The 13,244-nt window shown below is 50.5% G+C and overlaps 1 protein-coding gene across 2 annotated transcripts in view; it reads right to left on the bottom strand.

Moving 5' to 3' along the window:
* Window positions 1-6,377: 6,377 nt before the first annotated feature.
* The window catches only part of HGSNAT (heparan-alpha-glucosaminide N-acetyltransferase), a 43,879-nt gene continuing 37,012 nt past the window's right edge, over window positions 6,378-13,244 (bottom strand). For both annotated transcript variants that reach the window (XM_059049123.2, XM_067022519.1), the window contains 7 exons: window positions 11,557-11,678; window positions 11,066-11,192; window positions 9,862-9,948; window positions 8,146-8,223; window positions 7,482-7,552; window positions 7,280-7,392; window positions 6,378-6,633 (listed from right to left, as the gene is read on the bottom strand). In XM_059049123.2, coding sequence (XP_058905106.1) covers window positions 6,452-6,633; window positions 7,280-7,392; window positions 7,482-7,552; window positions 8,146-8,223; window positions 9,862-9,948; window positions 11,066-11,192; window positions 11,557-11,678 — 780 coding nt within the window. In that variant the 3' untranslated portion in view covers window positions 6,378-6,451. The remainder of the gene's footprint in view (window positions 6,634-7,279; window positions 7,393-7,481; window positions 7,553-8,145; window positions 8,224-9,861; window positions 9,949-11,065; window positions 11,193-11,556; window positions 11,679-13,244) is intronic.

The raw sequence follows: 13,244 nt of genomic DNA, 5'->3' as shown, positions 1-13,244 counted from the left end.
AAAACAGGATGGTACTGGCACAAAAACAGACACATAGTTCAGTGGAACAGGATAGGAAGCTGAGAAATAAGTCCATGCACCTATGGTCAATTAATCATGACAAAGGAGGCAAGAACATGCAATGGAGAAAAGACAGTCTCTTCAATAAGTGGTGCTGGGAAAACTGGACAGCTACATGTAAAAGAAAGAAATTAGAACGTTCTCTAACATCATATACAAAAATAAACTCAAATGGATTAAAGACCTAAATGTAAGACTGGATAGTATAAAACTGCTAGAGGAAAATGTAGGTAGAACACTATTTGACATAAATCACAGCAATATCTTTTTGGATCCATCTGCTAGAGTAATGGAAATGAAAACAAAAATAAATAAATGAGACCTAATTAAACTTAAAAGCTTTTACACAGCAAAGGAAACCATATGCAAGATGAAAAGACAACCCCCAAAATGGGAGAAAATATTTGCAAACAATACAACTGACAAGGGATTAATGTCCAAAAGATACAGACAGCTCATACAACTCAATATCAAAAAACCAAATGACCCAGTCCAAAAAATGCACAGAAGACCGAAATGAAAAAATGCAAAAATGCTCAATATCACTCATTATTAGAGAATGCAAATCAAAATTACATGGAGGTATCACCTCACACAAGTCAGAATGGCCATCATCGAAAAGTCCACAAATAATAAATGCTGGAGAGGGTGTGGAGAAAAGGGAACCCTCTTGCACTGTTGGTGGGAATGCAAATTGGTGCAGCTACTGTGGAGAACAGTATGGAAGTGCCTTAAAAAACTAAAAATAGAACAACCATATGATCCAGCAATCCCATTACTGGGCATATATCCAGAGAAAACCATAATTTGAAGAGTTACATGCACCCCAAATTTCATAGCAGCACTATTCACAATAGTCAAGACCTAGAAGCAACCTAAGTGTCCATCAACAGAGGAATGGATAAAGAAGATGTGGTACATATGTAAAATGTACCAGCCATAACAAAGAATGAAATAATGCCATTTTCAGCAACAGGACCTAGAGATGATCATACTAAGTGAAATAAGTCAGAGAAAGAGAAATATCAAATGGTATCACTTATATGTGGAGTCTAAAAAATAAAAGATACAAATGAATTTATCTACAAAACAGAAATAGACCCATAGACAGAAATAGACCCATAGACAGAAAAAAAACTTATGGCTTCTAAAGGGGAAAGGAAGGGGGAGGGATAAATTAGGAGTTTGGGATTAACATATATACATCCTATATGTAAAACAGATAGTCAACAAGGACCTACTGTATAGCACAGGGAACTATACTCAATATTTTGTAATAACCTAAGGGAAAAGAATCTGAAAAAGAATTATATAACTGGATCACTGTGCTGTACACCTGAAACTAACATGACATTGTAAATCGACTCCACTTCAATAAAATTTTAAAAAATAAAATTAGATCAATAACGTGGTTTAAGGAATAGACATCCGGTTTCAGAAAATATTTCAACTAGCTCATTTTAAAGTGCTTATCACTGTGATATGAGTGGATTACAAATATTAAACCATCTGTTGTTTTCACAAACATGGCGTACATTGCCCGTAGCAACTTCCAAAGTAAACACTCTGGCACCTTTTGGTTTCACAAGCCCTTCCCCAGATCGGCCTCTTGGGGGGGGGGGGGGCAGCACACATCAAAACAAGACTGTCTCACACCCACATGTGTAGGGGCCAGATAGAAAGGAACCAATCATCTTTTTTTGTTTTAATTTGGTGTTGCGTTGCTATGCAGAGTTACAGGAAAAGGGCCACAGGATAGAATGGAAACTCAGACCCAGTGTGCAGACGAGGAAGGGCTCGCACCACTGGCGCAGGAGGGTCCGTCCAAGCCCTGCACTCAGAGACTCAACCAAAGGGCAGCCGCCTTCCAGCAGCTTAAGGAGTGTCCCGGGATGACCCCAGCGCCCTTAAAACGTCTGCCTGAGAAAGCTGCCACTGCCAGAATTTACTCTTTGCTCCTTCAGAAAGCTTGCGGTGTTCTCAACCCTCCCTCTGTTCTCTGAGATGTGAGACTGCCACCCAGAACTCTTTCCTCCAGGAGCTCTCTGAAATGTAAACATCTGGGGAGGATGGGGACTAATTCCGTGGGTACCTTGCTTCAGGTGGCACCACCGCCTCCTGCCATAAGGATAGAAGTTTCTTTCTCCTCTGTGAAAGCGCCAGTGAACAAACCCCGGTGGCCCGGTCACGTGGGCCAAGCCCGTCCCAGCTCTCAGTGCCTTTCCAAAGCCAGTCAGCCTTTCACACTCCAGCCTTTTGTTTCAGGAAACCAGTTGCGATCACGCTGGACCCTCTTTCCATTGCCATCACCGCTTTAGCAGCCTCTGGCTTTGTTCATCTTTGACAAGGGCCGGCTTTGCCTGCGATTTGTTAAACTGATGTGAGCTGTCTCCTGGGCAGAGCTCTTAACAGGCAGGATTTGGATGGAGGTACCACTTTACAAGCCAAATGACGTACAGAGTTGAATCAAATAGAAGAAAAACGATTTATCGAAGTGGAAGGGTGTGGCCTCTACTAAGATAAAATGCAAGAACGAACAGCCATGAAAGGTGGGAAAATCAGAAAAAGAACTGACCTCTGTAGAGAAAATCCAGCAGTCAGGACAGAATCCCACCAGGCCCGAGATGGTAATGGACACCGTGGGAAGCCGTGGGCTCGGCCCTGCGGGGAGTGACGCCAGCTGTCCTTACAGCTGCGTTTGGGATGGATTCTGCAAAGGAAAGCTAGCGGGATGCTGGCATCTTTTATCTGGCGCAGTGTCTGCACACACATAATTAGATAAGGGGGTTACAGCGTCTGGAGCATCTTAGGACATGACGCAAGCATCTAGCCTTTCTATCAACTTTGAAATTGGAAATGCATGTAGCCTGAAGAAAAACAATGTTTTGGAACTAATGCCCAATAAAAACTGATTACGGGGAGAAAAATGGCGGCTTGCTACACCAGTGAAAACAGATCACCCAGATAGGCCGCTGAAGACAACCGCTGGTGGTGCGTTTTCCCGCCTAATTTCAAAGTTTAAACAAAAGGTGTGTTTAAAACCTCAGAAGCTGCATCGTTCATAGGGCCATGGCTGCTACAGCGTACTGATTAGGATTTTTAAAGATCTACCCCTAGTTTTTTACAATTGATGGAAATCTTTCTGAAAGGCAGTTTGATCTGTTGAGAAAATTTCTCAAAGTCCATTTGTCGCCCCCATTTATTTGAAAAACAGGACTACATTAAAGGAGAAATGAAGAGTAGTATGTTGACTTTCATTAAGCTGATACTGTCTGATACAAACCAGATTACTGTGCATTTATGAAAGAGGCCCGTTATGGGCCAGAATGAAGTGAGGTGAAGTGTAAGAGGAGCAGTTTATTCACCTAATTATAAAGCGGGATTAGGAATATAAGTGCAAAAAAATGAATAAACAATGTCAATTACATGCCCACTCCAGGACAGTACCTTCTGCTTTGTGACGCAAGGACTCCCCCCTTCTTCCCCACAGGACGCACTGTGACATGGGTTTTCTGCAGCCACCGCCGCACGGGGTTGTCCGCGCCGCCGTGTCCCACTCCACCACTCACCCCGCACACTCCCTGCCCTCCCCTGGGAGGTGCCCGCTGTGCCCGCTCAGCCCCGGGCCAAGCCCCCTTGTCACGGTTGGCTTTGCACAGTCTGGGGAGCGTTTTCCGGCCAGTAACATCACGAGGCACAGAGGGGATGCCCGCTCCCTCCCGGGTGGCGCTGGCTAAGTGTCTCTGTCGTGATGGCAATAGGGGCGGGCATCTCGGCCGTGAAGCGACCCGGCTAAGCTGGAGCCCACCCGCTGCGGGGCTACTCATGTGCGACGCTCTCCTTATAACCCAGCTGGACGGGGAGTTCCTGCTCCGTCCGGCTCAAGACATCCTAACCGACGGACACCCCGACTTGAGAACTGCTTCTGGAGACGCCCAGCTCAGCCTCACCTGCTGAGGTTCGGGATGACATAGCCATGACCACCCACAAAGGTGCACCGCGAGAGGGGTTTCCTCAAAGATGACAGCTCTCCCCACGCACGCGTGCACGCACGCACACACATTAGCTCCAGATACAAAGTTTTACCTATGAAAAGCAAACCCACCACCCCGTTTTGCTTTCGCACGTTTACGTAGCGCCTGCTCCGCACGGGCCACGGCGCCTGCGCGTGAAGAACGTGCCTCATCCTCCACAAGCTCACAGGCCAGCGTGGGAAACTGGTCACGTACCCAAATCACTGTCATACAAGGCAGAGAGCAACAAGTGCCACGAGATTGAGCCCAACCAGATATTACGAGAGAGAACCCAGAGGAAGAAAATATTACTCAGGGACAAGACTAAGAGATTAGAGAAGGTGCCTTAGAAGCAGGGGGCGAATGTGATCGGTCAAGGGCCGACGGGAGAAAATCCAGGGGACTAATCAAAGTCAGGGGCAGGGGGCAGCTGATGGGGCTGCAAGTGGCAGGCTGGGTCCAGGGGGCTGGCAGGGAGCCGAGCAGGTGTGCTGGGCTCAACGGAGGACGGCTCTACCTGCCAGCAAAGCTGTTCCAACTTCAGTGCAAGCGCTTATAAGGAGGTGATGTGAGTCAAGCTCTGTTTATGAAGTGTAATCTGGGGCAGTGGACAGTGACTTTACAGAAGGAGGGACTGCGGGAAGGAGGCCGGTTGAAAGATGATTCCTCTTGGCACCTGGGCAAGAGTAACAGGCAGTGCCCGTGAGAACTGAGACGACTTGGCAATGACTAAACATGGGAGAGGGGGACAGAGGAGGTAAAGCGGGTGAAAGACAGTTTTATCCGAGAGACAGAGGGTCACCTGTCCGCAGAGCTGGGACAATCCAAGCCAGAAAGGCTTGTGTTTGAGAAGAGAGAGCGGGGAGCGGGGAGCCTGAATGCTGGCGGACACCCAGGTGGACGGGTACACGTTGGGATGAGAGTTCGGGTAGAGACGGGGTAGCTGGAAACTCACTATCCATGCAGGGTGATAGCTGACATCGGGGGACGGGTCGAAGTGACTCCGTCTCACCAGGCAAGGATGCTCCAAAGTACAATCTATTGGGCTTCCCTGGTGGCGCAGTGGTTGAGGGTCCGCCTGCCGATGCGGGGGACGCGGGTTCGTGCCCCGGTCGGGGAGGATCCCACGTGCCGCGGAGCGGCTGGGCCCGTGAGCCGTGGCCGCTGAGCCTGCGCGTCCGGAGCCTGTGCTCCGCAGCGGGAGAGGCCACAGCAGTGAGAGGCCCGCGCACCGCAGAAAACAAGAAAGAAAAAAAGTACAACCTGCGGCCCCATCTTCCTTCAGCGTGGAATTCTCACAGAAAATCCCTAAGTAGGATGCTGCAAAACGGGAGTGCTGGTCCCCTGTGTTCTCCTTCACTCCCGAGAAACAATTCTGCAGTCGGGTGATTCCAGACAGGAAAGCTGCCTCCACTGTGGAGGGAGGGTCATTCTGCAGAGTTACTCTGATGAGAGTTTTTTAAACTTCTCATTTATTTTGAAGGGTTTTCTGTAACAAAATTATTTTTCTAAGGATTTCAGAAATGCCACCGATGTCTCCCACCCCAACTGGGTCTCAGAGCTGGAGGGGAGCCGAGCGGGCAGCACCGTGTCCCTCGTTGTGAGGGGACCTGCCTCGCGTCTGACCCGGCAAGGACGCCACAGCAGGAGCCCGGCCGAGACCGTGAGCTTCTCTGTCTTCCTAGAGACAGAGGATGGCCCGGGGGACCAGCTACCACCCAGACACACACAGACAGATAGACAGGCAGGAGGTGGGTGGGTAGAGAGATGGGTATACGCAAGGGCGGCTGGGAATAACACGTCGCCTGTTTCACTTGTTTTTCAAGTGAGGAAAAGGAGAAAATGGCTTCTGATAGAAAGGTTTTTTTTGGGACCCACCAGTTACTTACAGATCTGAAAGGAGATTACTTGGACTTTCTTGAAATACTAAACTGTACGTAACCGAAATATCTTATTAGACTATGTTACTACACACTGTACCCAAGGAGCTTCACAGTCAGGCACAAGAGAAGCGCCGGTATCTTGGTCGGCGTGGACCAGCACAGAAAGACAGTCTGCAGGAAAGAAAATCAGTAAGATCAGACCTTAGGTGGTCACAGAAGCAAAACGGCCTAGTTAACTCCCTTGTGAAAAATTAAAGGAGAAATCCTTAGGATGAAGTTGCAGAGGCATCCGTTTCTACAGAAGATGGAGAGAAAAGACAATTACGTGTCTGAGTCTCACGAACACGGGGTCAGATGAGCCACGTCCAATCACCTAGCCTGAGCACGTCCGCATCTCCCCCAGTAACCTGGAAATACGCGGTTTTATGACGAATGGCTCCTTTTAATGATGCCCCAGGCCCTGTCGTCTGCCAGCAGCACATCTCAGCTGGGGCCTCAGATTTTCCAAAACACCTTCTTCTTGTAGAGAGCGTAAGCGATGAGCACCCAGAGGGCAGTGGCGACTGTGTTCTGAACGAGGTGCTCCTTGTGTGACTGGCTGTTCCCCAGCCGCCACTGGAAGGGGAAGTAGTTGGCAAAGACCTCGTGGCCCACGTACACCAAGATCGAGTTCATCCCTGCGGGAACACAGCTGGTTATCGACTTAACTCTTGAAATTTGCCTTTAGTTCAGTGAAAAAAAGAGGAAGTGCCCACTTGTTATTGCCTACGCCAAAAATAAGTGACGCGAATCTTAGAGAGTTGAGTGTAAACCTTATCCAAAACTTATTAGCAAACGTTCCTCTGGTAAGTGTAATTCTGGAATACCAAATCTGACAGGCAAGCCAGAATTATTAGCTGATATTCTCTACACAGAACACCTGAGGACCCACGGGCGTAACTGTTACTGGACTCGGGGCTGAAACGAGTCACTGAAGTCATCTGCTGTCTCTCGTCTCGGGCAGAACCCGTGCATCTCCGCGTGGTGTCTCTTAGGCACCGCCTGTAGGGCAGGGGGTTTACATGAGAAAGCACGGCCCTGCTTCTGAAGCTCGAGGGACTGGATGGCGTGCCTGAAGCGGCCGGAGGGGTGCATTTATGATCCCACCACCTAAATGGTAAAACGGGGTGGGGCTGCTCGGGAACAGGCCCAGCGACGCCCTGCGTGGACCCCCTCGGACCCCCTCGGCCGGCACCTTGGACACACCCGGCACCCGCGGCCTCTGGCCCGTCCGCCGGGTCCCCTCCTCCGTGAGGCCTGGGGCCCGTTGGTGGGGGGACTCACCCGGGTAGAAGAACGGGGTTCCCGTCCACAGCCCCTTCACGTCCACAACGGGGTACAGGACCAGCAGGATGAAGAAGGCGAAGGAGCTCAGCGTGGTGACATAGGAGATGGACCTGGGGGACAGCGGGCGTCTCAGGGCTCCCGAGAGCACAGCCAATGCCAGCCCGACCGGATGTGACAACGACAGGCTTTCTGTACTTACCAGAGGTTTTTGTTTACTGGAATAAAGCCTTCATTTTCGGAAGCCTTAGTCAAAGCAACAGAAATAAACCCCTAGAAGCGGGGAGAAAGATGTTAAGGTTTCTTACATCATCTCAAGAAACAACTGTGGTTCAAAACTGAAAAACAGGAGTGACTTAACTGCTTAGGAAAGGCTGAAAACCGCACCCTCCGTTTTATTCTTTTAACTGGAAAAACATTTTTAAGATGTGCAACTAAAAGTGTTCTCAAAAAACCCTCTTTTCAGCATTACTCCGAGTTGAAATGAAGGTAAACGAACTGATCAACGGCAGTGGATCCGTGGGGGAAACGTGACTGCCAGGTCGGGGGTGAAAGGAACAGCCGAGCTTATCTTTTGCCCCCAGTGAACCTGTTATCATTGGCCTGTTCCTTCTGGCGAAGGTCCCCACCGGAACCCACACCTCCGCTCCATTTCCCCATATCTTCATTGACTTGTTTATAAAGACATTTTCCTAAGAAAATCACCCTGAGAACTTAGGTGTCGGGACTTTTCCTCTCTGATATTCAAGGGAAGAATGTTACCGACGCGAAGTGACAGCTTGCTGTCTATCCCACGGCCGGCGACTAAACATTTTCTGTTGAGTGTTGTTTTATGTTTTCTGTTATGAGGACCATCCGCTACTTACAAGGAAACAACCCCAGGCAGTGAATCTGATCAGGATGTCTTTGGTCTGATCCTTGTAATACAGGAGTATTTTCCCTGCCTGGGGAAGAAAACGCACAGTATGACCGAGAGAATCTCCTACGACGTGTTCTTACTTCATACTCATCCACTGTCCTAACGGCTCAGCAGGCAGAGTCACCTGCAGGCACTGGGGTTACAAGGGGATGAACGGTTCCCCTGCCCTTGGCTAGTGGAGGCCTAGAGGCACAGGGACCACTGGGGGGGGAGGGAGGGGATGTGTGCAGAGGAGGTACCGCCAGGCTGAGGATGTGAGTGCAAAGCAGAACAGCATGCACAGGAGTATGTCACACGGGTGAAAACGTACCGCCTCCCCGAGGCGCTGAAGGTGATCGGAAAGGCCGGGGGTAGGCAGAGGCGGGAAGGTGGGAGCAGCTAGGCACGAGCTTTCTCCCACAGGTGAGGGGAGCCAAGGAAAGTCACTTTTGCCCCCCCGAAGTGACAAGGGACCAGCTCAGGCTGGCCTGCTAGATGGCCCAGTCTGGCAGGGGTACAGAAGAGGGACAGAACAGGGTGGACCCAGAGGCAGGGAAACACTTTAAAAACAGAAAAACCTGGACTTTGCATAGCCACGCCCCCCTGCAAATTAGGAATTTCTGAAAACATCAGAGAAAGTGTTCATAATAACTTACAATAATTAAAATTTATGAATGTCCCGGTCTTAGGACCTTATGTGAATTAACTTATTTTAAGTGCAACTACTTCTTTAGGTGCCGCTGAATCACAGAGGGTGCAGTAACACTCCTGGGGGTTACTAGCTAGGAAGCGGGGTCAAGTCCAGGCACCGGCGCGGGTCTGTACTCCTCACCACCCGCCCCCGGCTGCTCCCGCAGGAGCAGATTTACCTGGAGAGCATAGCGGGGGATGAAATGCATTTATGAATAAAAGCACCCAATGTAAACACTCTAAAGTGCTGCAGAGAGAAAGGCAGTATCTCTAAATAGGAAATTATTTAATCACCAAAATGTATATGCTGTAGACCTGCACTGTCCCACATGGGAGCCACTGGCCACCTGTGACAATTTCCGTTTAAATGTAAATGACATAAAATTAAAAACCAGTTCCTCCGTCAGACCAGCCACGTCTGAGGACTCAGCGGCCACGTGGACAGCGGGCGCGGAGCATTTTTACCGTTGCAGAGGCCCCCCCAGGAGGCTGGATCCGCTCTTTCCCCTCCCCGTCATCTCCCCTCAAAAAATAGTTTCAAACACCAATAAGGAGAACGTCAGCAAGGAAAATCTAGACTGCTCAGAATCCTGACAAAACCGCATGTGAGAGAAACCAAGAACAACCCGTACTGACTTCGGCATAAAATAGGCATAAGCTGAAACTGTGTCAACTGTACACATGAGGTGACAGATGACCTTCCAAAGACTGCCAGCCCAGCAGGGACCCCTCTCAGCCAGGGGCTGCTGTGCACCCACTGCCAAGATGAGCCATATGAATAACTTCTTTGGAGAATGTAGGAATTATACGAATGTGCTAAATTTTGGCAACCTCTGGTTTTGACAACCTGTCAAATATAAACAGAATTGATTAGGTCTGAAACACAGAAGACGTGCTCCCACTTACTTACTTTAATCAAATGGTTTTTGGATTCGTAATGAATCAATAATCACGAACTGTCAGAAACACGCATTCTCATGAAATGAACAAATACCTGAACTCCTAAAAACGCCATCACGATGGAGTTGATGGTCCCCAGGATGCCCTCTGGGTCGTAGGCCACCTCGGTGTGATAAAGCACCTGACAGGGCAGGACGAGAAGGGGGCACTCACGGAAGGATCACAAAAACCACACAGCAACTCGTCGACAAAATGCAAACTTGGAAACACCCCAGTATTCAACATTTTTGGTTTTGCTGCGGAAATGCACGGCTGACTTATGCGGATGGCGGGCAGAATACTTCTGGCCAAGAAAGCGTGTGGCATGTGACACCCTGGAAGGGAACACAGACGTGAGCCCCGGCGCAGGGCAGCTGCCTGGACCTCAGGCGGCCCGGGGGGCCGTGCTGGTGGGCCCTGTGGCTGGGACACTACGCGTCCCTAAGCAGCTTCAAACACCACACGTGACACCTTCTGACTTTCAGGTTTACTCTTGGCGGCCGATCCTACTGTAACATCGACAGCTTCCTTTCTGCTTTTAAGGCAAATAACGATACGAAAAATGCCTCTGTATTATTTCGTTATAAAAGAAATCGTTACTGTAGAAGTGGCAGAAAGTTGGAAGCAGTCATTGCGGTGGGTGCTGGAAGGCACCGCCCAGCTATCTGGCCCCCGCCTGCCTATCCCACCCCTTTTGCAACTAAAGCGTCCACTCCCCCCGGCTGCTAGATGTGTTCATGGCCCAAAGCTCTCGGCCGCCTCTGGAGTTGTCCCCGAAGAGAGCTGCCCCTCAGGAGTCGCCCCCTGGCCGGGCCATCACATCCCACCAGGGATGTCTAGGGCCTGGTCCCTCACCCCACTGAGAACGACCCCGAGGGGCCGCCCCAGCCCCCAGGAGACCAGCGGGGGCCTGCGCGTGGCTGTGCCCACTGCCCCGTCCTGCTTCCTCCAGCCCCACGCGCGCTGAGCCCCAAAGCACTGCCAGACAGACCTCCCGCAGGGGAAGCTGTCCCCGTACCCGAGATGTACAAGGAGGCACCTCGCTGCACACCTGACACCAGGCGGTCTCACTTTAACAGCCAAAGAAATGTCTACACGCCGCCCACAACCAACATTAAGCCGAAGTCTGTGAAGTCAGCCAACTTTTCAGATAAAAACTTCGTTCCACCCCAGTCTATTTCATGGACACAGTTCGGAGTTGGCCCTTTCCCTTCCTTCCCCTCAGTGTCCCGTTCCAAGTCGGGGCCGGCCTCACTCACGGCCGAGGAAGGATGCTGGTAAAGGTGATGGTCTCCCAGGAGCCGGCGGTCAATGTAGCCAGCAGCGCCTCCCGTGCAATTCGGATACTTGCCCCAGTCTCCGAGGCCCCCGGGGCCCAGATAGCCGCTGGGGAGGCGAGAACATGCACTTCACCCACCAGACTTGGGAGCGGGGGGACGTACACTGGTGATGTGCGTGCCCACAAAGAGCCGCAAACACCCACCAGCCCGCCGACCCCGGGGCGCCACGCGCGTCCGCTGCGGGGCCCCTGACTCGACGGCCGCCCGGGGGGTAAGGTGGGGGCCCAACGCCTGTCCCACCGACCCTGGAAAACCTCACGGAGACAGGCCTCTGGACACGCGCCCAAACCCCCTCCCACACAAGGGGAGAAGAGAGAGAGGAGGAAGAGAGGTCCCAGTGTGGGAAATCCGACAGCTGTAACGCAGGGGCTCGGACTTGGCAAAAAGGGGTTTCCGCAGGGCTGGCTCACGTAGGGCATCCGGGAACAGGTAAGAAGAAGGTCAAGGCCAGCCAAACACCTTCCAGCATCAGGATGAAGAGCCACTGGGGCCAGCTGGATGTGATGTCCAGCAGAGAAAAGCAGCTTCTCTCCTGCAGGGGCAGGGCATAAAAAACGTGAACTAAATGCAAGTGGAATGGGAAACAACGCACAGTGCAGTACACGTGCTCAGAAAATTCTCAGTGACGCTCCTCTTGGACTTTATGGTAGTAACATAAAATAGATGCGTGTTTATTCCATATGTGGTATGTGGTCTAGATGCTTCATCTCTATGATATAGCACAGTAAAACGCCAGTTAAGAAGAAATCAGTGGACAATTCCACTCCTATACCGAAGAGATCTGAAAAGAGATGTTCATACAAAAACTTGCACACAAATGGACATGGAATCATGCGTAATAGCCAGAAAGTGGAAACAGGTCAAATATCCATCACCTGATGACTGGATACAAAATGCGGTACGTTCATAAAATGGAATATTATTCAGAAGTAACAAGGAATCAAGTACTGATGGTATAACATGGATAAACCTCAAAAAACATTCTGCTACACGAAAGAAGCCAGACACAAAAAGCCACATATTCTATAATTCCACGTCTATGACATGTCCAGAACAGGCAGATCTATATAGACAGAGAGTAGATTAGGGGTTGCCTAGGGCTGGGGGACCTGGGGTTGGAGAGTGGCTGGTCGTGAGGACAGGGTGTTTTGGGAGATAACGAAATTGTTCTAGAATTAGACAGCGGTGACGACTGCACGACTCTGTGAATATACTAAATATCCCTCAACTCTACGCCTCAAATGTGTAAGCTTTATGGTATGTGAGTTATTTCTCAATAAAGCTATTATTTTAAAAAGGAATAAAGGGACTTCCCTGGTGGCACAGTGGTTAAGAATCCACCTGCCAATGCCGGGGACACGGGTTCGAGCCCTGGTCCGGGAAGATCCCACATGCGGCGGAGCGGCTAAGCCCGTGCGCCCCAACTACTGAGCCTGCTCTCTAGAGCCCACGAGCCACAGCTACTGGGCCCGCGAGCCACAACTACTGAAGCCCGCACACCTACAGCCCGTGCTCCGCAACAAGAGAAGCCACCGCAATGAGAAGCCCACGTGCAGCAACGAAGAGTAGCCCCCGCTCGCCGCAACTAGAGACAGCCTGCACGCGGCAACAAAGACCCAGCACAGCCAAAATTAATTAAATTAAATTGAAAGAAAGAAATACAGCCATATTTTTAAAAAGGAAAATAAAATTTAAGCTTTTGGAGCTCTTCTGGTTGAGGGAAGGAGAGGTGCAGCCCACCACTCCTGGTGTCCCCCCAGCCCTGGGCTCCACTGTGGAACCCGGACGAGCCTCACAGACCCTCCGGCCCCCCACAGCCAGCAAGGTCAGGTTCACATGTGCATGTGGAGTCCCCGCGTGCCTTCCGTAGCCTACAGCAGAGGGCACGGGTGCACCAGCGGGGTCGGGGGGCGCGGTGTGAAGGAATGAAGTGTAAATGCGCTCCAAGCGCGTAAAACCGAGGGATTGTTACAGGAAAAACCAAGAGAACCTGGGATTCAGTGATGAATTTGCTAGTTACCCACACAGGAAGGAGCTAGACAACAAATACAGCTTTATTAACTTACTGTGAAGTAGGACCCCAAGTGGAAGAATTTAA

Source organism: Kogia breviceps, chromosome 20 (assembly GCF_026419965.1).
Source record: "Kogia breviceps isolate mKogBre1 chromosome 20, mKogBre1 haplotype 1, whole genome shotgun sequence".
Lineage (NCBI taxonomy): Eukaryota > Metazoa > Chordata > Mammalia > Artiodactyla > Physeteridae > Kogia > Kogia breviceps.
Note: the sequence above shows the minus strand (reverse complement) of the source record. Positions and strands in the feature narration are given on the sequence as shown.